The sequence below is a fragment of the Callithrix jacchus genome, chromosome 17 (assembly GCF_049354715.1).
Source record: "Callithrix jacchus isolate 240 chromosome 17, calJac240_pri, whole genome shotgun sequence".
Classification (NCBI taxonomy): Eukaryota; Metazoa; Chordata; class Mammalia; order Primates; family Cebidae; genus Callithrix; species Callithrix jacchus.
The window spans coordinates 17,046,233-17,073,560 of NC_133518.1; the positions used below are offsets into that span (position 1 = coordinate 17,046,233).

General features: G+C 38.3%; 1 protein-coding gene across 1 annotated transcript in view; it reads right to left on the reverse strand.

Moving 5' to 3' along the window:
* The window catches only part of SEC62 (SEC62 preprotein translocation factor), a 45,584-nt gene that overhangs the window by 6,650 nt on the left and 11,606 nt on the right, over positions 1 to 27,328 (reverse strand). Inside the window, exons 4-7 of the mRNA XM_078353863.1 lie at positions 22,392 to 22,596; positions 22,056 to 22,148; positions 19,044 to 19,104; positions 16,211 to 16,330 (exon numbers count right to left, since the gene is read on the reverse strand). Coding sequence (XP_078209989.1) covers positions 16,211 to 16,330; positions 19,044 to 19,104; positions 22,056 to 22,148; positions 22,392 to 22,596 — 479 coding nt within the window. The remainder of the gene's footprint in view (positions 1 to 16,210; positions 16,331 to 19,043; positions 19,105 to 22,055; positions 22,149 to 22,391; positions 22,597 to 27,328) is intronic.

Sequence of the window (27,328 nt, forward strand, 5' to 3'; positions counted from 1 at the left end):
GACTCACAGCGGATCTCTCAGATGAAACCATACAAAGGCATAAGAGAGTGAGGGCCAATATTCAACATCCTTCAAGAAAAGAACTTTCAACCTAGAATTTCATATCCAGCCAAACTAAGCTTCATAAGTGAAGGAGAAATGAAATCCTTTATGAACAAGCAATTGCTCAGTGATTTCATCACCAGCAGGCCTGCTTTACAAGAGCTCCTGAAAGAAACACTAAACATAGAAAGAACAACCAGTACCAGCCACTCCAAAAACGTACCAAATGGTAAAGAGCATTAACACAATAAAGAAACTACATCAACTAATGGGCAAAACAACCAGCTAACATCAAAATGACAGGATCAAATTCACACATAAAAATATTAACCTTAAATGTAAATGGGCTAAATGTCCCAAACAAAAGACACAGACTGGCAAACTGGATAAAAAGTCAAAACTCATTGGTGTGCTGTATCCAGGAAACCTATCTCACATGCAAGGATACACAGAGGCTCAAAATAAAGGGATGGAGGAAGATCTACCAAGCAAATAGAGAGCAAAAAAGAGCAGGAGTTGCAATCCTAGTCTCTGATAAAATAGACTTTAAAGCAACAAAGATCAAAAGAGACAAAGAAGGACATTACATAATGGTAAAAGGATCAATGCAACAAGAAGAGCTAATGATACTAAATATATACGTGTCCAATGTAGGAGCACCCAGATATATAAAGCAAGTACTTAATGACCTACAAAGAGATTTAAACTCCCACACAATAATAGTGGGAGACTTTAACACTCCACCATCAATATTAGACAGATCAACGAAACAAAATTAACAAGGATATCCAGGACTTGAACTCAGACCTGGACCAAGCAAACCTGATAGATACTGACAGAACTCTCCACCCCAAATCCATAGAATATACATTCTTCTCAGCACCACATCACACCTACTCTACAATTGACCACATATTTGGAAGTAAATCACTCCTCAGCAAATGCAAAAGAACAGAAATCGTAACAGTCTCTCAGACCACAGTGCAATCAAATTAGAACTCAGAATTCAGAAACTAACTCAGAACCACACAACTTCATGGAAACTGAACAACTACCTCTTGAATGTTGACTGGATAAACAATGAAATGAAGGCAGAAATAAAGATGTTCTTCAAAATCAATGAGAATGAAGACATAACATACCAGAATCTCTGGGACACATTTAAAGCAGTGTCTAGAGGAAAATTTATAGCAATAAATGCCCACGTGAGAAGCAAGGAAAGATCTAAAATTGACACCCTATCATCCAAATTGAAAGAGCTAGAGGAGCAAGATCAAAAAAACTCAAAAGCTAGCAGAAGACAAGAAATAACTAAGATCGGAGCAGAACTGAAGGAGATAGAGACACAAAAAAACCCTTCAAAAAAAAATAATAAATCCAGGAGCTGGTTTTTTGAAAAGATCAACAAAATAGAATGCTAGCCAGATTAATAAAAAAGAAAAGAGAGAAGAATCAAATAAGTGTAATAAAAAACAATAAAGGGGATATCACCACTGATTCCACAGAAATACAAACCACCAACAGAGATTACTACAAACAACTCTATGCACATAAACCAGTAAACCTGTAAGAAATCGATAAATTCCTGGACACCTGCACGCTCCCAAGCCTAAATCAGGAAGAAGTTGAAACCCTGAATAGACCAATAACAAGGGCTAAAGTTGAGGCAGCAATTAATAGCTTACCAACCAAAAAAAGCCTGGGTCCAGATGGGTTCACAGCTGAATTCTACCAGACATACAAAGAGGAGCTGATACCACTCCTTCTGAAACTATTTCAAACAATCAAAAAAGAGAGAATCATCCCCAAATCATCTTATGAGACCAATATCATCCTGATACTAAAACCCAGCAGAGACTCAACAAAAAAAGAAAACTTCAGGCCAATATCCAAGAATGAACATAGATGCAAAAATCTTCAATAAAATACTGGCAAACCGACTGCAACAACACATCAAAAAGCTTATCCATCACAATCAAGTAGACTTCATCCTGGGGATGCAAGGCTGGTTCAACATAGGCAAGTCTATAAATGTAATTCACCATATAAACAAAACCAAAGACAAAAACCACAAGACTATCTTGATAGATGCAGAGAAGGCCTTTGACAAATTCAACAGCCCTTTATGCTAAAAACTCTCAATAAACTAGGTATTGATGGAACATATCTCAAAATAATAAAAGCTGTTTATGAAAAACCCACAGTCAAAATCATACTGAATGGGCAAAAACTGGAAGCATTCCCTTGGAAACCTGACACTAGACAAGGATGCCCTCTCTCATCATTCCTCTTAAATATAGTATTGGAAGTTCTAGTCAGAGCAATTAGGCAAGAAAAAGAAATAAAGGGTATTCAGTTAGGAAAGGAGGAAGTCAAATTGTCTCTATGTGCAGATGATGTGATTGTATATTTAGAAGACCCTATTGTCTCAGCCCAAAATCTCCTGAAACTGATAAGCAACTTCAGGAAAGTCTCAGGGTACAAAATCGATGTGCAAAAATCACAAGCATTCCTGTACACCAATAACAGATTTAAAGAGAGCCAAAATCAAGAACAAACTGCCATTCACAATTGCTACAAAGAGAATAAAATATCTAAGAATACAACTAACAAAAGATGTAAAGGACCTCTTCAAGGAGAACTACAAACTACTGCTCAAGGAAATAAAAGAGGACACAAACAGATGGAAAAACATTCCATGTTCATGGTTAGGAAGAATCAACATTGTGAAAACGGCCATAATGCCCAAAGTAATTTATAGATTCAATACCATCCCCATCAAGCTACCTATGACCCTCTTCACAGAACTGGAAAAAACCACCTTAAACTTCATATGGAATCAAAAGAGAGCTTGCATAGCCGTGACAATTCTAAGCAAAAAGAACAAAGCTGGAGGCATTACACTACCTGACTTTAAACTATACTACCAGGCTACAGTAATCAAAACAGCATGGTACTGGTGCCAAAAGAGATATAGACCAATGGAACAGAAGAGAGGCCTTGGAGGCAATGCCACACATCTATAACCATCTCATCTTTGTCAAACCTGACAAAAACAAGCAATGGGGAAAGGATTTCCTGTTTAATAAATGGCGCTGGGAAAACTGGCTAGCCATGTGCAGAAAGCAGAAACTGGACCCCTTCCTGACACCTTACACTAAAATTAACTCCCGATGGATTAAAGACTTAAACATAAGATCTAACACCATAAAAACCTTAGAAGAAAACCTAGGCAAAACCATTCAGGACATTGGCATAGGCAAGGAGTTCATAACTAAAACACCAAAGCATTGGCAACAAAAGCCAATAGACAAATGGGATCTAATTAAACTCCAAAGCTTCTGCACAGCAAAAGAAACAATTATTAGAATGAATCGGTAACCAACAGAATGCAAAAAAATTTTTGCAATCTACCTATCTGACAAAGGACTTATATCCAAAATCTACAAAGAACTAAAATAGATTTATAAGAAAACAAACAAATCCATTCAAAAGTGGGCAAAGGATATGAACAGACACTTTTCGAAAGAAGACATATATGAGGCCAACAAACATATGAAAAAATGCTCATCATCACTGGTCATTAGAGAAATGCAAATCAGAACTACATTGAGATACCATCTCACACCAGTTAGAATGACAATCTAGATGCTGGAGAGGATGTGGAGAAATAGGAACACTTTTACACTGTTGGGAGTGTAAATTAGTTCAACTATTGTGGAAGACAGTGTGGCAATTCCTCAAGGACCTAGAAATAGAAATTCCATTTGAACTAGCAATCCCATTACTGGGTATATATCCAAAGGATTAAAAATTTGTTCTATTATAAGCACACATGCACATGTATGTTCACTGCAGCATTGTTTACAACAGCAAACACTTAGAACCAACCCAAATGCCCACCAATGGCCGACTGGACAGGGAAAATGTGGCACATATACACCATGGAATACTATGCAGCCACAAAAAACAATGAGTTCGTGTCCTCTGTAGGGACACAGAGGAACCTGGAACCTGGAAACCATCATTCTCAGCAAACTGACACAGGAACAGAGAATCAAGCACCGCATGTTCTCACTCACAGGTGGGTGTTGATCAATGAGAACACATGGACACAGGGAGGGGAGCATCACACACTGAGGTCTGTCAGGGGGACCAGGGGAGGGACAGTGGGGGGTAGGGAGTTGGGGAGGGATAACATGGGGAGAAGTGCCAGATATAGTGATGGGGATGGAGGCAGCAAACTACATTGCCATGTATGTACCTATGTAACAATCCTGCATATTCTTTATGTGTACCCCAGAACGTAAAATGCAATACAAAAAATTGTAGTAATGAGTTATCACAAACCCCAATATTTAGTTTTCTCTAAATTTATCAATTATGTAGACCTGAGTGATTTCTCCTTTTTTAAAATAGGTCATGATAATTATGTGAATGTTACCAACTAACCAATTATGACAGGATTTTTGCTTTTTTTTTAGATAATTCTATTATTGTTTTCATAGAAAACCTGAAAAAAGCTCATCTGTGTATTTTCCATTATTTTGCTTCATATAAATGGAAGAAAAGAGTTATAGCTGTCTTGACTTTTTAAAATAGCTGTTTTTATTTTCACAAGAATGTAAATATTCTGAAAGACTCCTGTATGCATTAGAATCTTTTGTGGTATAAACTGAAAAGGTAAATATGCTTAAAATTATAATTTAAGAATAATCCACTGATAGAGATAATGAATTTAAGGAGGCTGTACATTTTTTTTTCCAATTATGAGGCTATGATAGGTTTTACAGGATTGTAAGGCAGATGGTTCATAATATGAAATCTTATATTAAACCAAAGAAAAAGCAATATAGAAATCACACACACACACACACACACACACACACACACACACAGAAATGGCACAAATAAAGTCTAAATTCTTATCACATACAAATGATATGGTAGAATGCTCATGTTTTGCAGTTTTCGCTATGTGGCACTAGATTACGGAGAGTGAAAAGGGAAGAATTTTGGGGAAGCTGTGACATGTACAATAATACCATTCCTATACTAAAAGTGACAGATTTTAGAAAACTGCCAAAGGTCTTATTTTAAATGGCAATATTAACAATGCATATTCAAAGAAATGTCAAATATAATTATAACCAGTACATAATATTTCAAGGTCTTGACTCAAGATGGCGCTGTGAGAACAACCCAGGATTGGAGCTCTCGTTGTGTCCGCGGAGAGGTGAGTCTGAGCTGCATTTCCAGACTGAGCTTTGTTGCCCACGGAACGGGGAAATTCCCAAGTAAAGAGGAGACGCGGGACGCCAGGCAGAACCTCCGCCTGGCGAAGCCGGCAGCCGGGGTGGCGGCGGCCGGCCCTACCCAGCGCTTCCCACAGGGCGTGCTTGTCCGGGTGCCCCGCTGAACTGGCAACCAGAGACATGAGAGGGCTGGACTTGAGACTGAGCTAGACTTGGATAGTGGGCCAGCCCTGGGGATTGCAGGGACAGAGCGTTAGGGGTGGCCCAGTGGGACGAACAAAACTGCGATTTCAAACAAGCCCCGTGCAGATGGCCCGAGACGCTCTGAGGGGGAGGGGCGTCCACCATTACCGAGGCAACCCGCCCCAACTGAGATACACGCCCATTGCTGATGCAGCCAGCCGTTGCCGAGGCAACCCGTCCCTACTGAGATACACGCCCACTGCTGAAGCAGCCTGCCGTTGCCGAGGCAACCCGCTACAACAGAGAGACTCCGCCGCAGGGCGTGGCGGAGAACACAGCAGAACAACAGAGCCAGGGCGAGCCTCACAACAGCAGGGCGGAGCCTCGGCAGGCAAACAGTGGCAGGACCTCAATGGACATCCAAAAATAAAGCCCAAACCCCTCAACACAGAGCATTTGAGAAAAAAAAGGGTTTTTTTAATGAGCTCTGTTGCAGCAGAATCAAACATAGCAGCCTAACAGCCCTGAATGAACAACAGAGCTCACAGCTCAGCAATTAAGCCCCTATAAAGTACAAACTGTCTCCTCAAGCAGCTCCCTGACCCCTCTATATCCAAAAGACTGACATTAGGCAGGTATCATCCTGGGACAAAGATAGCAGAAAAAGAAACTGGTAGCATCCCTCGCTGTGCCACAGCTGCTAGAGGTGCACCCCAGACAAGCAGGGTCTGGAGCGAACCTCAGCAGTCGTACAGCGAAGGGGCTAGACTGGTAGAAGGAAAACCAAGCAACAGAAATACTTCATCATCAACATTCTGGGTGTCCACTCAGAGACCCAATCGAAAAGTCAGCAACTACGCAGACGACCAGCGGACAAATCCACAAAGATGGGAAGAAACCAGCGCAAAAAAAGGAAAACACCCGAAACCAGAACACCTCGCCTCCTAGAAAGGACCAAAACTCCTCACCAGCAAGGGAGCAAAGCTGGACGGAGAATGACTGTGGCGAAATGACGGAATTAGACTTCAGAAGATGGATAATGAGAAACTTTTGTGAGCTAAAAGATCATGTATTAAATCAATGCAAAGAAACTAAGAACCTTGAAAAAAGATTTGAAAAAAGACTTGAGGAAATGATAACAAGAATGGATAACTTAGAGAGGAATATGAATGAATTAAAGGAGCTGAAAAACACAATACGAGAACTTCGCGAAGCATGCGCAAGTTTCAATAGCCGAATCGACCAAGCAGAAGAAAGAATATCTGAAGTCGAAGAACAACTCAATGAAATAAAACGAGAAACCAAGATTAGAGAAAAAAGCGCAAAAAGGAATGAACAAAGTCTCCAAGAAATGTGGGACTATGTGAAAAGACCTAACCTACGTTCGATAGGTGTACCAGAAGGGGACGAAGAGAATGAATCCAAGCTGGAAAATACTCTTCAGGACATCATCCAGGAAAATTTCCCCCACCTAGCAAGACAGGCCAACACTCAATTGCAGGAAATATAGAGAACACCACAAAGATATTCTGCAAGAAGAGTAACCCCAAGGCACATAATCGTTAGATTCAACAGGGTTGAAATAAAGGAGAGAATACTAAGGGCAGCCAGAGAGAAAGGTCGGGTCACCCACAAAGGGAAGCCCATCAGACTCACAGCAGATCTCTCGGCAGAAACACTACAAGCCAGAAGAGAGTGGGGGCCAATATTCAACATTCTTAAAGAAAAGAACTTTCAACCCAGAATTTCATATCCAGCCAAACTGAGCTTCAGAAGTGAAGGAAAAATAAAATCCTTTGCGAACAAGCAAGTACTCAGAGATTTTGTCACCACCAGGCCTGCTTTACAAGAGCTCCTAAAAGAGGCACTACACATAGAAAGGAACAACCAGTACCAGCCATTCCAAAATCACACTGAATGCTAAAGAGCATCAACATAATGAAGAATCTACAACAACTAACAGGCAAAACAGCCACTTAGCATCAAAATGGCAGTATCAAATTCACACATAACAATATTAACCCTAAATGTAAATGGACTAAATGCACCAATCAAAAGACACAGACTGGCAAATTGGATAAAAATCCAAAACCCATCAGTGTGCTGTATACAGGAAACCCATCTCACATGCAAGGATACACAAAGGCTCAAAATAAAGGGATGGAGGAAGATTTACCAAGCAAACGGAAAGCAAAAAAAAGCAGGAGTTGCAATTCTCATCTCTGATAAAATAGACTTTAAAGCAACAAAGATCAAAAGAGACAAAGAAGGCCATTACATAATGGTAAAAGGATCGATAAAACAAGAGCTAACGATCCTAAACATATATGGACCCAATGCAGGAGCACCCAGATACATAAGGCAAGTTCTTAATGACTTACAAAAGGACTTAGACCCCCACACAATAATAGTGGGAGACTTTAACACTCCACTGTCAATACTAGACAGATCAACCAGACAGAAAATCAACAAGGATATCCAGGGCTTGAACTCAGACCTGGAGCAAGCAAACCTGTTAGACATTTACAGAACTCTCCACCCCAAATCCACAGAATACACATTCTTCTCAGCACCACATCACACCTACTCTAAAATTGACCACATAATTGGAAGTAAAGCACTGCTCAACAAATGCAAAACAACTGAAATCATAACAAACAGCCTCTCAGACCATAGTGCAATCAAGTTAGAACTCAGAATTCAGAAACCGACCCAGAACCGCACAGCTTCATGGAAACTGAACAACTGGCTCTTGAATGTTGACTGGGTAAACAATGAAATGAAGGCAGAAATAAAGAAGTTCTTAGAAACCAATGAGAACGAAGACACAACGTGCCAGAACCTGTGGGACACATTTAAAGCAGTCTCTAGAGGAAAGTATATAGCAATAAGTGCCCATATGAGGAGAATGGAGAGATCCAAAATTGACACCCTATCGTCAAAATTGAAAGAGCTAGAGGAGCAAGATCAAAAAAACTCAAAACCCAGCAGAAGACAAGAAATAACTAAGATCAGAGCTGAGCTGAAGGAGATTGAGACACGAAAAACCCTTCAAAAAAATCAATAAATCCAAGAGCTGGTTTTTTGAAAAGATCAACAAAATAGACAGACCACTAGCCAGATTGATTAAAAAGAAAAGAAAGAACAACCAAATAGATGCAATAAAAAATGATAAAGGGGAAATCACCACAGATTCCACAGAAATTCAAACCATCATCAGAGAATATTACAAACAACTCTATGCACATAAACTAGTAAACCTGGAAGAAATGGATAAATTCCTGGACTCCTGTGTCCTCCCAAGCCTAAACCAGGAGGAAGCTGAAACTATGAATAGACCAATAACAAGGTCTGAAGTTGAGGCAGCAATTAAGAGCCTACCACACAAAAAAAGCCCAGGTCCAGACGGATTCACAGCCGAATTCTACCAGACACACAAGGAGGAGCTGGTACCATTCCTTCTAAAACTATTTCAAACAATCCAAAAAGAGGGAATCCTTCCCAAATCATTTTATGAGACCAACATCATTCTGATACCAAAACCCGGCAGAGACCCAACGAGAAAAGAAAACTTCAGGCCAATATCCATGATGAACATAGATGCAAAAATCTTAAATAAAATATTGGCAAGCCGATTGCAACAGCAAATCAAAAAACTTATTCATCATGATCAAGTAGGATTCATCCCGGGTATGCAAGGCTGGTTCAACATACGCAAGTCTATCAACGTAATTCACCACATAAACAGAACCAAAAACAAAAACCACATGATTATCTCAATTGACGCAGAGAAGGCATTTGACAAAATTCAACAGCCCTTTATGCTAAAAACCCTCAATAAACTCGGTATTGATGGCACGTATCTCAAAGTAATAAAAGCTATTTATGACAAACCAACAGCCAATATCATACTGAATGGGCAAAAACTGGAAGCATTCCCTTTGAAATCTGGCACTAGACAAGGATGCCCTCTTTCACCACTCCTATTCAATATAGTACTGGAAGTTCTAGCCAGAGCAGTCAGGCAAGAAAAAGAAATAAAGAGTATTAAAATAGGAAAGGTGGAAGCCAAATTGTCTCTATTTGCAGACGACATGATAGTATACCTAGAAGACCCCATTGCCTCAGCCCAAAAACTCCTGAAACTGATAAGCAACTTCAGCAAAGTCTCAGGATATAAAATCAATGTGCAAAAATCATAAGCATTCGTCTACACCAATAACAGACTTAAAGAAAGCCAAATCAAGAACGAACTGCCATTTGCAATTGCTACAAAAAGAATAAAATACCTTGGAATACAACTCACAAGGAACATAAGAGACCTCTTCAAGGAGAACTACAAACCACTGCTCAATGATATCAGAGAGGACACAAACAGGTGGAGAAACATTCCATGTTCATGGTTAGGAAGAATTAATATCGTGAAAATGACTATACTGCCCAAAGTAATTTACAGAATCAACGCTATCCCCATCAAGCTACCATTGACTTTCTTCACAGAACTGGAAAAAACCACCATGAACTTCATATGGAACCAAAAGAGAGCCCGCATAGCCAAGTCAATTCTAAGCAAAAAGAACACAGCGGGGGGCATCACACTACTGGATTTCAAACTATACTACCAGGCTACAGTAATCAAAACAGCATGGTACTGGTACCAAAACAGAGATATAGACCAATGGAACAAAACAGAGGCACCGGAAGCAACACAACATACGTACAACTATACAATCTTTGATAAACCTGACAAAAACAAGCAATGGGGAAAGGATTCCATGTTTAACAAATGGTGTTGGGAAAACTGGCTAGCCATGTGCAGAAAGCAGAAACTGGACCCCTTTCTGACACCTTACACTAAAATTAACTCCAGATGGATTAAAGACTTAAACATAAGACCTGGCACCATAAAAACCCTAGAAGGAAATCTAGGCAAAACCATCCAGGACATAGGAGTAGGCAAGGACTTCATGAACAAAACACCAAAAGCATTGGCAACAAAAGCCAAAATAGACAAATGGGACCTAATCAAACTCCACAGCTTCTGCACGGCAAAAGAAACAGTCACTAGAGTGGATCGGCAACCAACAGAATGGAAAAAAATTTTTGCAGTTTACCCATCTGACAAAGGGCTGATATCCAGAATTTACAAAAAACTAAAACAGATTTACAGGAAAAAAACAAACAAGCCCATTCAAAAGTGGGCAAAGGATATGAACAGACACTTTAGGAAAGAAGACATATATGAGGCCAACAATCATATGAAAAAATGCTCATTGTCACTGGTCATCAGAGAGATGCCAATCAAAACCGCATTGAGATACCATCTCACACCAGTTAGAATGGCGATCATTAAAAAATCTGGAGACAACAGATGCTGGAGAGGATGTGGAGAAAAAGGAACACTTTTACACTGTTGGTGGGAGTGTAAATTAGTTCAACCATTGTGGAAGACAGTGTGGCAATTCCTCAAGGCCTTAGAAATAGAAATTCCATTCGACCCAGCAATCCCATTACTGGGTATATATCCAAAAGACTATAAATCGTTCTACTTTAAGGACACATGTACACGAATGTTCATTGCAGCACTGTTTACAATAGCAAAGACCTGGAATCAACCCAAATGCCCACTGATAATAGACTGGATTGGAAAAATGTGGCACATATACACCATGGAATATTATGCAGCAATCAGAAATGATGAGTTGTGTCGTTTGTAGGGACATGGATGAATCTGGAGAACATCATTCTCAGCAAACTGACACAAGAACAGAAAATGAAACACCGCATATTCTCACTCAGAGGTGGGTGATGAAAAATGAGAACACATGGACACAGAAAGGGGAGTACTAAACACTGGGGTCTATTGGGGGGAAAAGGGGAGGGCCAGTGGGAGGGGGAGGTGGGGAGGTGGGGAGGGATAGCCTGGGGAGAAATGCCAAATGTGGGTGAAGGGGAGAAGAAAAGCAAAGCACACTGCCATGTGTGTACCTACGCAACTGTCTTGCATGCTCTGCTCATATACCCCAAAACCTAAAATCCAATAAAAAAAAAAAAAAAATTAAAGAAATTAAAAAAAAATAATAATAATATTTCAAGACCCTGACTCTTAAAAATAAATTAGCTAGGCATGGCGGCATGCTCCTATACTCAGTCCTAGCTACTCAGGAGGCTGTGGTGGGAGGATTGCTTGAGCCCAGGAGTTTGAGGGTACAACGAGCTACGATTCTGCCAGGTATTTTACCTTGGGCAACAGAGCAAGACCCTGTCTCCCATATATATATATATATATATATGTTTATGAAGAGACTCTCTCACTGTCTCTCTCTATATGTATATAAAGAGACTCTCTCTCTATATATATATGTATATGAAGAGACTCTCTTCATATACATATATATATATATATAGAGAGAGAGAGAGTGACTTCAAAGCATAATATATAAGAAATGTCTAATTATTTGAAAGTATATTTGGAATGTTATTTTCTAAAAGAATCAACATAAAATGTTGGGTTTGTTTCCCAGTATAATTCAAAAGACTATTTGGTTCATAATGCATATTTAAATCCATAGCATATTTACAACAAAAATTTATTTAAAAGGACTGCTGAAGAAACAATATTTTAAACAGCAAAACCATGTAATAACCATAAACTATTGTGAACACTGTTTTAATTTAAAAATAAGCAAGTAGAATAATTCTATTCAGTGGAGCTAAACCTTTGCTAAAAATTTCCAAGGAGTTTTCTAAATTTCAGGGATTTGAAAGGCAAAAAGCACCAATTTTATTATGCCTAATATCAGATCAAAGTTTTTTTCCTTCTTGATACAGGTATTACACTGACACTAAATTCAAGCAGGCTTAGATTTTATTTCTTGGCCTGCAAATTTGCCTGTGTTCCATGTGAAAAGCAGCAGGGGATTTTTCTGCTGCTAGAGGTTACTAAGCCAAAGGAAGGAGGCTGGACATGATGGCTCATGCCTGTAATCTCAGCACTTATGGAGACTGTGGTGGACGGATCACCTAAGGTCAGGAGTTTGAGACTAGCCTGGCCAACATGGTGAAACTCTGTCTCTTCTAAAAATACAAAAATTGACGAGTTCACAGCTGAATTCTACCAAAGGCACAAAGAGGAGTTGGTTGCATTCCTTCTGAAACTATTCCAAGAGAATGGTAACCAAAGCCAAAATTGTCAAATGGAATCTAATTCAACTAAAGAGCTTCTGTACAGCAAAAGAAACTATCATGAAAGTGAACAGGCAACCTACAGAAGGGGAGAAAAATTTTGCAACCTACCTATCTGACAAAGGGCTAATATCCAGAAGCTACAAAGAACTTAAACAAATTTACAAGACAAAAATAAAAACCCCATCAGAAAGTGGGCAAAGGATATGAACAGACACTTCTCTAAAGAAAATATTTATGCAGCCAACAAACATGAAAAAAAAAGCTCATCATCACCAGTCACTAGAGAAATGCAAATCAAAACCACAATGAGATACCACCTCGTGCCAGTTAGATTGGCGATCATTAAAAAATCTGGAGATAACAAATAGTTGGAGAGGATGTGGAGAAACAGGAATGCTTTTACACTGTTGGTGGGAGTGTGAATTAGTTCAAACATTGTGGAAGACAGTGTGGTGATTCCTAAAGAATCTAGAACTAGAAATACCATTTGACCCAGCAATCCCATTACTGGGTATATACCAAAAGGATTATAAATCATTCTATTATAAAGATACACGCACCATATGTTTATTGCAGCACTGCTCACAACAGCAAAGACTTGGAACCAACCCAAATGCCCATCAATGATAGACTGGATAAGGAAAATGTGGCACCTATACACCGTGGAATACTATGTAGCCATAAAAAAGGATGAGTTCATGTCCTTTGCAGGGACATGGATGAACCTAGAAACCATCATTCTCAGCAAACTAACATGAGAACAGAAAACCAAACACTGCATGTTCTCACTCATAAGTGGGAACTGAACAATGAGAACACATGGACACAGGGAGAGTAACATCACACACCGGGGTCTGTTGGGTGGTAGGGGGCTAGGGGAAGCATTAGGAGAAATACCTAACGAAGATGACGGAATGATAGATGCAGCAAACTACCACGGCATGTGTATAACTATGCACATTCTGCACATGTACCCCAGAACTTAAAAGCATAATAAAAAAAAAAATAATAAGGTGAAAAAAAATACAAAAATTAGCTGAGCATGGTGGTGGGTACCTATAATCCCAGCTACTGGGGAAGCTGAGGCAGGAGAATCGCTTGAACTCAGGAGGCGGAGGTTGCAGTGAGCTAAGATTGCACCATTGCACTCCAGCCTGGGCCACAACAGTGAGACTCCATCTCAAAATAAATAAATAAACTAAATAACTAAACAAGATAGAGGAAGGAAATAATGATAGGAGGGTGGAGAAGGCTTCACTCTGTCAGGAATCATAGAGAAGTAAAGGTCCATAACAGTGACGAACTGAAGAAAGATATTGGATAAGCTCTTGGTGGCACCAATCCAGGATACTTTGATGGGCAGTGTGAAGGATGTATAAAGGGAAATTCCTCCGGGCCATAGGAGTAATGCTTTATAATGCACCCAGTTCAGATGATCCAATAGTATCCACTAACAATACATATAGGTCAATAATGAGGGTTTTTTTTTTCTTTTATAAAGAAGTATTCCTGTATCTTGGCAAAAAAGTTGATTTGCCATTTGGAGAAAATAATCACAACTTCATAGCATATGCTAACATAATTCAATATAATTAAAATTTAATGTAGGTAAATCATATGCTGCATTACTAGATGGCCTTAGATAAGCTGAAAAAAATTCATGTATCTTTCCCAAGATGAAAAGTTACAACTGCCCAGTCTCTGGCAAATTTTCAAGGACTAGCATTTTAAGTAAAATATTTGTTGATTTTTTCCTGGATAAAGTAACATGTTCACTGTAGAAAAACAGACCAATGTAAATTAAAAAGTTAAAATAATAATTGTCACCATTATTCACATTTGGATGCATTTCCTTCCAATCAACCCTCTCTGGCCTTTGATTATTACCATTAAAAAAAATTTCCTTAAAGAAGGGAAAAATACCTCATTATCTTAATTTCATTGTTTAATTACTAGTGATGGGCATTTTTAGGTATTTATATTTGTTTCTTATTCTCTCTCCTAAAGATTGAAAGGGTGTTGGTATCCTTTGTCATTTAATATTCCAGTTCTCTTATCAACTGGTATGAGTAAATGAAAATTGTAATCTTTTGCCAGTCTCTCAGTTTGTTGCTTGTTTTCAATTTTGTCTGTTTGATATGACAGGGTCTCTTTTATTCTTATGTGATGCAAATTTACTAGCCTTTTTTGTTATTTTTATATTGCTTTTATTTTGGAGACAGAGTCTCACTCTGTCACCTGGACTGGAGTGCAGTGGCGTGATCTCAGCTCACTGCAAGCTTTGCCTCCCAGGTTCAAGTGATTCTCCTGCCTCAGCCTCTCAAGCAGCTGGAATTACGGGCATATGCCACCACGCGCAACTAATTTTTGTATTTTTAGTAGAGATGGGGTTTCACCATGTTTACCAGGCTGGCCTTAAACTCCTGACCTCAGGTGATCCACCCACCTCCACCTCCCAAAGTATTGGGATTATAGGTGTGAGTCACCATGCCTGGCCTACACTGCTTTTTATCTATGAAGGATGGCCAGGTGTGGGGATATTCTTACAATCTCAGCACTCTGGGGGCCAATATTGGAGGATCGCTTGAAGCCAGGAGTTCAAGACCAGCCTGGGCAGAATGATACCCTATCTCCCTCACAGCCCGCTAAAAAGCCAGGCATGATAGCATGCACCAGCAGTCCTAGCTACTTGGGAGGCTGAGGAAGGAGGATTGCTTGAGCCCAAGAGTTCAAGGCTGCAATGAGCTATGATCTCACCACTACACTTCAGCCTGGGTGACAGAGCAAGACCCTTCCTCTAAACAAATAAACTATGAAAGACTCCAATCATCCAGAAATGTGGAAAATTAATTGACTTATGTTTTCCTGCTTGATTTTTAAAACATTAACTCCTTATTGCATCTAGTATTTTGGTACCTGGGTGAAAGTTACTGATTTTCCCCAAAATTGCAAATAAATTGTTTAGAACCATTTATTAAATATATGTATAGATTATTTAGTAGATGTTTCATTTGTTCTAAGTCAAAATTAAAACATATTTTACTCAAAGTACTATGCTCAATAACTGACCACTGCAAAAAATATTAAAAGCCTTTGCTGTAACTAATTTTTAAAGTGTGCCTATTTGCAGATTAAGATATAATAATGTATGGTATATTTCAAAAAACTAAGTAAATTTCAGTGATTAGCTTGATTTAATCATTCCACGTTGTACACATACACCAAAATATCACACTATACCCCATAAATGTATACAATTACAACTTGTCAATAAAAACTAATCTTAATACTTTAAAAACATTTTAAAAAGATGTATTAAATCCTTTTTCTGCAGACAAACAGGTCTAATCAAGCCTGAGTTTTGAGCTTTGACTCAGAAAGTAGGACCATATACCTCTTGATTTATCTCCATTAATTTTTCTTAAGCTTTATTGAAGCTCCAAATTACAGTCCAACTGCTCAGTACTAATCTTCTTGAGGTCAGTTTTATAATAATACTTACCAACAGCACATGAGGTCAGTTTTCAAACAATAATACTTACCAACAGCAAGGAGAAGAATGCTGGCTACAAAACAGCCTGCACCCACACTGAGGTAATAAACACCTACTCTCATTTCTGCTGGCCAAAGGGGGAAGAGGGTGGCCGCTATTACTGCAATCACTGGAACAAGAAATGACAAAGTTAAACTTTTAGAATAAAAATGTAAATGGCATGGCTGCAATTACAGTGAACATATCCCTGAGGGAAAAACTCAAAAACACAAACATATTAAAATATAAAATTGTCATTTTTATAGGTAAAAAATGGTAAATTATGAGCAATTTCATATTGTTCAACCTAACATTTTATACTGTTCTTTTTTTTTTTTTTTGAGACGGAGTTTCGCTCTTGTTACCCAGGCTGGAGTGGAGTGCAATGGCGCGATCTCAGCTCACTGCAACCTCCGCCTCCTGGGTTCAGGCAATTCTCCTGCCTCAGCCTCCTGAGTAGCTGGGATTACAGGCACGCACCACCATGCCCAGCTAATTTTTTGTATTTTTAGTAGAGACGGGGTTTCACCACGTTGACCAGGATGGTCTCGATCTGTTGACCTCGTGATCCACCCGCCTCGGCCTCCCAAAGTGCTGGGGTTACAGGCTTGAGCCACCGCGCCCGGCCCATTTTATACTGTTCTTAAGCTAGTTTTTTTTTAGTGTAAATTACATATTAGAAAAATAAGCTGTATAGAAATTCAAAACTGCTGCCTTCTTATCAACTGCTCCCATTTTCAAGCTATATCTACCTTATTTTAAAAATATTAAGATAAATGCCTACTAACTAAGGGAGCTAAAAGAAACAGTAGAATAACAAACCTAACAAAAACTGATTCCCACGACCCCCTCTCTGGAGATTCTTCTTTTCGGGTGGAGCTCTGACATCCACAAACTGAGAAAGATTCCCAGGTGATTCCACTACAGATGTTTTTTTGGTACTTAGGGAAACTGTTTGCAAGTATCTCCAGTTTTTTTGCAAGTAAAGTGAGGACACAAGAAAGAATTATAAGAAATTAGAAGGCTGGTTATTAGTTCTTTACAGTAAGACCAGGGTTAAAATTTTAGCTCTATGACTTATAAGCTAAGTAACCCTAGGCAAGTTACTTAACTCTTGAAGGCTAAGTTACCTTATATTTAATAAGTGTCTGTTCCTATTTTTAAAAGGTTGTGTGAGGATGAAATGATATACTGTATGCAAAATATCTAGCAAAGCCACTAGTACTCTATTATAAAAGAGTTATTTCGGTTTTTGTTTGTTTTTTGAAACAGGGTTTCACTCTGTCACCCAGGCTGGAGTACGGTGGCATGATCTAGGCTCACTACAGCCTCAACCTCCCGAACTTAGGTGATCCTCCCACCTCAGCATTCTAAGTAGTTGGGACTACAGGTGGGAACCTGTATGGGAACCACCAAGCCTGGCTAATTTTTTTTTATTTTTTGTAGAGACGAGGTTTAGCCCATGTTGCCCAGGCTGGTTTCGAGCTCTTGGACTCAAGCCATCTCCCTGTCTTGGCCTTCTAAAATGTTAGGATTACAGATGTAAGCCACTGAGCCCAGCCTAAAAGAGTTATTTTGAATGGGATCCTATGATATCATATTGACCAGGCTCTTTTTTAACTACTATCTTTTTTTTTTTTTTTCAGTTTGTTAAATAATTATTTCCCCACAAAACTCCTAGAACATACATCATTAAAAAAACAAATCAAAAACAAATCAACTGTAATCCCAGCACTTTGGGACAATCAGACAAATGCCCAGGAGTTCAAGACCAGCCTGGGCAACATGGTGAAACATCGTCTCTACAAAAATTAGCTGAGTGTGGTGGAGTGTGCCAATAGTTACAGCTATGCAGGAGGCTGATGTGGGAGGATCACCTGACCTCATCATTTTGAGGCTGCAGTGAGCCATGACTGTGCCACTGCATTCCAGCCTGGGTGACAGGAATGAGATCCTGTCACAAACAAACATATCAAAAGGTATAAAGAAAGTTAAATGTTCACCTAATTCTTATTCCACCTCCCAGAGGTTAAGTACCTGTATTCTCAGAGACTGCCTACATGTAATTAACGAGCTACAGGAACTTTTTTCCTAAATAAATGTGCTTATACTATTCTTAATCTTCTCTAACTTTCTTTATTTTTATCTATTCTAGCTATAATACCCTTGCACAGGTACATTTGTGCAACTGTGATTACAGTATAAATGCCTTAAAGTGGAATTTATTAGGTCAAATGGTATAAGCATTTCAAATTTGAAAGATATCTGCTAGATTATACTCAAGTATAGTCTAAAGGGATATGGATAAAAACAGATAATGTGTCAATGCACACATTTTGTGAAACTGTATGGGAACAGCCATGGAATTATTTCCTAAAATTGCTGGGTCATTGTTAACACATATAAAATTTCAAAGATACTGACAAACTGTCCATCACAAAAACTAAAACAATGGACATAACCTGTCAATTGTTACAGAGTGTTGATTTTTTTCTAAGACCTTTATGTCAAGCTTTGCAAACCTCTTAATCATTACAGCTTTACTTTGTACATATTATGAGTATGATTAAGTATCACTCAGAATGACTAGTCACTGCATTTCTTTATCTGTTAAATACCTTGACCATTTTTCTATCAGTTCGTTAATCTCTTAAAAGATCTTTGTATTAATGTGTTGCAAATATTTTCCTTATTTTATCATTTATCTTCTGACTTTATTTAAAGTATTTTTAAAATGACAACTATTTTATGTTAAATTTAGGAACACTTTCTTTTATAGTATCTGCATGTTGTTTTTTAAATCTTAGATTACACTTTAAAACTACTAACATCTCATTACTTACCAAGAATTAATCCCATGACAAATGTTTTAAAGTGAACTGGGTCATAGATCCATACATATACCTAGAAGAATCAAGAAACCTCAGTGCTTAAAAGTTTTAATGTCACATTAGAAAGTAATGCTTAATTCTGTATTTTAGGTCCCCTAAAGCAATCATCAACCTCTTAACATATGAGGAGTACCTTCTAAGGTAAATAAATTCCAAAGATCTTTCCTTTAGTAGTAGTGGTTTTTCTGGCACTAGAAAATCATTGTAAGAAAACTGTAAATTCTATAAAGCACTTAAGTAAATTTGTATGTTCATACACACACACACACACACATATGAGATGGAGTCTTTCTCTGTTGCTCAGGCTGGAGTACAGTGGTGTGATCATGGCTTACTATAGCCTCTGCCTCCTGGGTTCAAGCAATTCTCCTGAATAGCTGGGAATACAGGCACATGCTACCACACCCAGTTAATTTTTGTATTTTTAGTAGAGACGGGGTTTCACCATGTTGGCCAAGATGGTCTTGATCTCCTGACCTTGTGATCCGCTTGCCTTGGCCTCCCAAAATGTTGGGATTACAGGTGTGAGCCACTGCACCTGGCCTGTTCTTACATACATTTAAAAATTTGTTTGGCCAGGCTCAGTGGCTCATGCTTGTAATCCCAGCACTTTGGGAGGCCGAGACAGATAGATCACTTGAGGTCAGGAGTTTGAGATCAGCCTGGCCAACATGGTGAAACACCGTCTCTACTAAAAATACAAAAATTAGCTGGGCATGGTAGTAGATGCCTGTAATCCCAGCTACTCAGGAGGCTGAGGCAGGAGAATTGCTTGAACCCAGGAGGTGGAGGTTGCAGTGAGCTGAGATCATGCCACTGTACTCCAGCGTGGGCGACAGAGCAAGACTCTTATCTTGGGGCGGCGGTGGGGGGTGGGGTGGGAAGAGTTGTTCATGTGTGCAAATCATTATTTATTCAACCAAAACACCAGCAATTGTCAACCTTTTTGTCCCTAATGTAATGATGAACCAGTTTGGGATAAAAGGCCTTATTACAGATCTAGTATCTCTCAACTCCACCCTTTTCTCTCCTGTTAAGACCCAAAGAATCATTATTAAAGATTATGCTTGGTCGAACATAAAGTTTCTATGACTGTAATAATTTCATCATCCACTACTCCATGGAGGGCCTGTAGTTTTTAAGCTGGGAACTGCTACTTGAAGGCTTAATTTACTCTTATCAGGCTATTATTTTGCACAAGAGAAATTTACTTCATTCAGATCAGAACTCTGTTTGATTATTCATCCACAAAACTTGGTTTTATTTCTTAGTTTCTATAAATAATAGTACTCTTCCATTTCTATATTGACCAGAACTCTTTCTTGTCTTTCCAACTTGGTTCTTCTATTTCTAACACCAGAGGTTTCCACTTCAACCTCTTATTTTTTATTCTGCTCATTTCCTTGGGAATCAGAGCCATAGACATTACTTCTGCCAGTTTCCATTCTAAAAAAACATGTTTAAAAAAAATATATTTCACAACTTTAAAAGTTTTGGAGTGCATGCTGCTTTCTACAGAATAAAATCTAGGTTTCTCAGGATAGCAAGCACCATACTTTTGCTCAGGCTGCTTCCTTCCCTAATAGACCTAAACTCCTTTTTGGTACACCTGGCAAGCTGCCAGTCATCCTTCAAGGTGAACCCCAAGTGTCCTTTTGACCCTTCTTATCCTTCCTGACTAAATTAACTATTCGTAATTGGTGCTCTCACACCATTAATGCTTACCACACTGTACTATACTAACATGTTTAAGGGCTTGTATCTTTGCTAGAGATTTTACCCTATTTATCAAGCTATTCCCAACACCTATAAAAGTGTCTGGCACATAGCTGTTGCTCAAGGTTTAACTGAGGGCATTGGAGCCTTCACATTAAGACAGTTTCCTATTACAGTGGTTCTTAACCAGGGGTTCACATCAGAGTCACCTGAGGACACTTTATTATAGATATATAATCCTCCTCCACAATCCCACTCTAGATATTATCATGCAAGTATGTTTGGGATAAGCCTAGAGCACATGTTTTTGAAAAGCTCTCTCAGAATGTAAAACACATACCCCTAGGAGCCACTACTTTATAGATGTTACTTTTGTATAAGTAAGGCATGAAAGGATATATCTTGAAATCCACAACAGTTCAAAGGCCAGTATATAACTAATGTTTATGTACTGATGAAGTCACTAAATCAAGCAGTCTTTATGGAAGGCTACCACCAGACAAATCTTCCATTACAAATGATAAGTGCAAAGCATCAAGTACTGTTGAAAATTTTAAGCCCCTCAAGTGATATATCTGACTTATATTCTGTGAGACAGAGACCTGTAGTTCTCCTATAAAATAAAAACATCTCCTATTCTGTTCTTTTTCTTTGATAATAATGGAAACCCTACATTTTAGTTGGGCAAATAATCACCCTGTCTAAAAAGTGCATTTCCAAGATTTTACTTCTTGTATGCATGATCATGTGACTATGGTCCGGCCAATGGAACTCAAGCAGAAATGAAATTGCCAGCTTTCTGGACAGTTTCCTTAAAGTGGTCTCCTTAAAGAGGAGATATATTCTTCACTCTCCTTTTCTCTTTTCGATGTAGATATAAGGTTGGCAGTCATTTTGGACCATGAGGTAACCTTAGCTAGAAGCCTCAGACAGAGGAGAAAAGAAGAGCCTGGATCCATGATGGAGCTGACATATCTGTACAGCTTACCTACAGATTTCACTGATGAGGAAGAAATAAGCATCTATTTTATATTAAGATGCTTTTATTTCAGGTTTCCTATCACAGCCAACTCTGACTTTAAAACTCTGAATCAGAGAAACTATTGTTTTTTAAAAACAGAGCTGCTTTTATATATTTAAGTGCATGATTAGATTTCTCAAAATTTTTCCTTTTATTAGTGAAGGCATCAAACATATTTCTGAGAACTGCTATAGTAACTGAACTTCTAGTTATAGGCTTACTCTCACCTCATTTCCATCCAGAAAAACTTGCTCATCGTGTGGCTCAAGTTTGAATTTTTTCTTAGTTTCCTTCTTTTTGGGAGTTCCTGGAGTTTCCTCCTATGAAAACATAATTTGAATAGAATAAATAATACAAGCAAGCAAAAAATAGGACATTCATACAGTCAAAAAATTTTCACTATTTGTAACACAAAATAAAAATTCTCAACCATGTTATTTATAATAATCCTAACGTAGGTATCTCAAGTGAGTGTTGCATAACATTTAATGTGCTCATAAGCCAGTAGTGATCACGTGTACATAATGATTTTTAAATTTTTACTTAATTTTAGATTAATTCACCTTTTTGGATTCTTCCTTTTCACCATCTTTTTTTTTCTCTTTTTCTTTTTTTGTCTTCTCATCCTTTATATTTTCTTTCTTGCCCTTTTTATCTTCTTCTTTTCCACTTTCAGCTTTTCCTTTATCTTTTTCTTTCTTTATGTCTTTATCATATTTCATTTTCATTACTTTTAGGGCCCGATGAAAAAACTGCTTCTTTAAAAGCCTTAGGGAAAAACAGGTATGGCATTACAGTAACTCCCCATATAGACATAAACTAAAAAGGAAAAATACCAAGACCTGAAAAAAATAAGCAAAGGAAGAGACATATTGACAACTCACAAGAGAAATTACAACTAGTATGTATGCCCATGGAAAAGTAGTCAACTCTACCACTAAATCAAAAAACTTAATAGTCAATTGTATAAAAGTTATCAAAACTCAGTGATAGTCAATATAATTTTCACTTTTAATGATGTAACAAGTATAAAAGAGATTTGAGATTATCCATATAAATACTCTTTCTGGGTTCATTTAGAGTAATCAAGACTCAGCTTCACTTTATGTTCATAATAAAGAAAGGAGAAAATAAACAGTTTAAGAAATGTTAACAGATCAAAACTAATGATTTGATTGATCCAAATAATGTCTTTTCGGCTTTCTTGGTGTTATTTTTTTCTCTAAGTACTTCACAATTCAGTCTGCCACTGTAATGGAATATCTTCAATTAAGTAATGAATAATTAAATACACTAAGGTAAGATTTTTGGACTCTGAAAAGGACTTGCCCAACATCAAACAGAAAAATGTGCAATATATTTGGCAAAACATGATGTATTCCTAGTTTCACTAATTTCTCTTTAAATATATTGTTTTTCCCTCTTTTTAGCAGTTATTATTCCATTTTATATTCTCATCTTAGGGCCTACACATTGGCTGTCTTTACTTTAGACATGCTCTTTCCCCAAATAAGCATGTCCTTTTGTTTCACTCCCTCACTTCCTTCATCAAGTTTTCCCTCAACCACAACCTACTGTTTAAAATCTAAGCCCACTTCCCATTCTCTCGTTTCCTATTATCCTATCCATAGCACTTATCTTCTAACTCACTATATAATTTGTTACAGTTGTTTGCTCCTTACTAGACTAAACTTCAGAGAGAGAGATCTTTGCTTTATTCATTTTTTATCTGACCCCAAATTAAGTCAACCTTGCTTGGCAGTTTCTCTTTAACCTTATAATCTTATTTAAGAAATTGGGTTGCCCTTATTTTTGTCATCTAAATGACACTTTTTCAGAATTCCTGATTGGTTTCTTCACTTCTGCCTTGATAATGTACAACTACGACCACACAGTCTAGAAGCTGCGTCTCACTGCTACCACTGGTGCCTGCTAATGGTGACTATCTAGCTACCTTTCTACTCACACCTCACTGGTGCCTGCTAATGGTGACTATCTAGCTACCTTTCTACTCACACCTCACTGGTGCCTGCTAATGGTGACTATCTAGCTACCTTTCTACTCACACCTCACTGGTGCCTGCTAATGGTGACTATCTAGCTACCTTTCTACTCACACCTCGCTGGTGCCTGCTCCAGCACATCACACCACTTGTTAACTAGATACTTTCTTCCTGCCCAGACAACCACTTCTTTTTGTCATTGTGTTCAGTCCCTTGCAGCACCTGTGTTTTACCTGCCTGGTTGGGCTTCTATCTGCTGCCCAATTAGGTCCAGCTTATGAGCACTTCCACAAAGCTGATTTCTAGGTTTCCTCATTTGGCCCATATTACCTATTTATAAGACCTATTTCTAAATTATGCAAATATGCCTGTGCATATAATTGTGCATATAATGTTCAAACTGCCCCCCCAAAATACTACCATCACATCTGCTATAAATACATATACATATATAAACAAACAAAAATCTGAAATGAGAGCTTAATGATTAACTACTTATGAGTACAAAGTGGGATTTAAGAATATCAGTGGGATATTTGAATATGAAGTACAATCTTATAGTTTTTACTCTTCTTCAGAATGTTTTACAAAAAAAGCTATAATGAAAACAACATTCTAATTTTCTTTGTGCATTATGTAATTTCCAGATTTTCTATCAGAAACATTACCACTCAAAATGAAAATAAAAATATACCCTGTTCATCATGTTAACTGAAAACCCAGCGTTTTAAAATGCAGTACATATACATGTCCATATATTAAGAGTACATGTGTACACGTACAGACACTTGAAGTATCTAGTCTCATGATAATGTGGCTACCTATGAAGCAACAGTATTAGTAATTTGGATTTTCTCCTAAATCATTTGCAATATTTTCCATTTTCTCAAATTTACTTTAATGGAAAAAATTATTCTTAATAAAGAAATAATTTTAAAACAAACCATGAAACTTTAGTAGAAAAAAAGCCTTTTCCCTGATGAGCAGATACAAAGAAAGGAATAGAACCAGCAGAATCATCTGCTTCTGTCAACTTTCCTACACAGCTGCCCAACCTCATGAAAGAAAAGTAGACTATTACTTTCAATCAAATTGGTGTTGAAAATAATTTCACAGTTAGGTAGAAAGATGAGACTGACATTATTTAAAATTTGTATAATATCAGAGCTTCCATTTGCCTGGCTTTAAACACATGATATCGAACACATTACTAACATAAAGATGTCTGACATTTTCACAGAACTACTCATACTTTCCTTTGTCCGTGTGTTCTATGCCCTTCGCTTGGAATGAATTTCCTTTCTTCTCTTGTTTTTTGGGTAATCACTTATTTAGGTTTCAAAATGTACCTACAACATTTTTCTGTGTGGAGTCAATCTTAGTTTCACCACCTCTCTCTTCCTTATAGAACACACTGCATTGCAATTAGTTATGAATCTTCCATAAAAGATCAGAATATGTGTTTTGATGTAGAGACCAAGTGACAGTCACTGTTGTATTCCTGGAGCCTGGCATATGTTGAATAAGTGGTTTTAAAACCTTGTAAAAAGTTTTAAAAATTGCTTCTGCATTTTTTTCCCTCACCTCCATCATTTTTCAGATTTAACAAACATGTATTAAATCCCAGACATGTTGGGGACTTTCGCCAATGTGGCAAAGGTGAGTTTTTATGAAGTGCTCACACTGTGGTAACTGTTATGGAGTTACAATAAACTATAAAACAGCCTTACAATTGTTTTCAGATTTAGCTGGCAAAAGATTTTTTAAAAACTAACACATATGCAGCAATTCTAAAATAATTAAGGACCAAACTGGGAGATACTAACTTGATAAACTCAAAGGCTGATGAAGGCTGGAGGGCCTGGGGAATAGTACATGGTACAGGAAGGACTTGAGGGATTTGTGATATTGAGAGGCAGGTGGGACAGAGGGAAGAGAACCATTTAGGGAAAGTAGCAAGTTATGATAGAAAAAAAGACCAGAAGAGAAAATGAGTGTGGCATGTGCACAAGACTGAGGACGACGGAACTGGACTGGGGGGTCAGTGATATAAAGCCTTGTGGAGACTTAACCTAGTATGTATGAGTTCATTCATGATACAGGTCATAAAAAGGTACAGATCACATTAGAAAAGACTGTGTTATCATCCTGCATTTTGTTATTTTGCTTTTCTTCAGACTGCCTCATGCCACTTAGCTGCTTCAGAAACAAACTGACTGACAGTATTAGAGGATGCCAAAAAAAGAAACTGGACAAGGATCCCTTTGTGATTTTGTCTGCTACTGGGCAGGAACTCATGAAGACTGGCCAACAAGATTCTATGGTTGTACTGGAAGTGGCTCTGAAGACCTTAAAGTTATGCTACTCTCATTTATTTTAGTGCAGAAAGGACTCAAACAATCTGACATCGATGGGAAGAGCACCTACAATGAAAACTGAGTGTGTCTTTGGACCCTCTCTGTACTCAGGTCTTTTGAGTTTTTCTATTTGAAAAGGTACCAAGGCTCCTCAAAAGTCAAGAAATGTGGATTCATACTGGCTGCTCTCCTCAGAAGTTTGGGTTCACAGATTTAATATCCCAAAAAATAGCTCCATTAAATGCATTAACATTTTGATGGAGGAGACAGTATAGAGCAGTATTTGAGAACACAGATTATGGAGACAGGCTGCTAGCTTTAGAATCCTCCTAGATCTGCCACTTACTAGCTGTGTAGTCTTAGACAAAGTACTTAAGTATTCTATGCCCAGTTTCTGCATTTGCAGCATCTCTTAATTTTTACACCACATGTAAAAAATATATCTGTTTTGTGGCAGGTAAGGAAGTTTTTTTTTGTTTTTTTTCTTTAAGAGACAGTCTTGCTCTGTAGCCTAGGCTGGAGTGCAGTGGCGAGATCTTGGCTCACTAAAACCTCCACATCCCGAGTCCTGGTTCAAGCAATTGTCTTCCCTCATTCTCCCAAGTAGCTGGGATTATAGGAACGTGCCACCATGCCTAGCTAATGTTTGTATTTTTAGTAGAGATGGAGTTTCACTATGTTGGCCAGACTGGTCTTGAACTCCTGACTTCATGATCCACCTGCCTCGGCCTCTCAATTAGTTTTGTTTTTAAGGCAGAGTCTTGCTTCATCACCCAGGCTGGAGTGCAGTGGTGCATCTTGGCTCATTGCAACCTCTGCCTCCAGGGTTGAAGCTCTTCTCATGCCTCAGCCTCCCAAGTAGCTGGAATTACAGGCACATGCCACCATGCCTGACTAATTTTTATATTTTTAGTAGAGATGTGTTTCGCTATGTTGGCCAGGCTGGTCTTGAACTCCTGGCCTCAACTGATCTGCCCACCTTGGCCTCTCTCAAAGTGCTAGGATTATAGGCATGAGCCACTGTGCCCAGCCTGGAAGTTTGTACTTTGGAGCTAATTCTATTAGCTTTTTATTTTTTCTCCAGAAGCACAAATACAAGTTGCCCTGGATATATGCTCCCTGGAGCTAATTCTAACTAGAT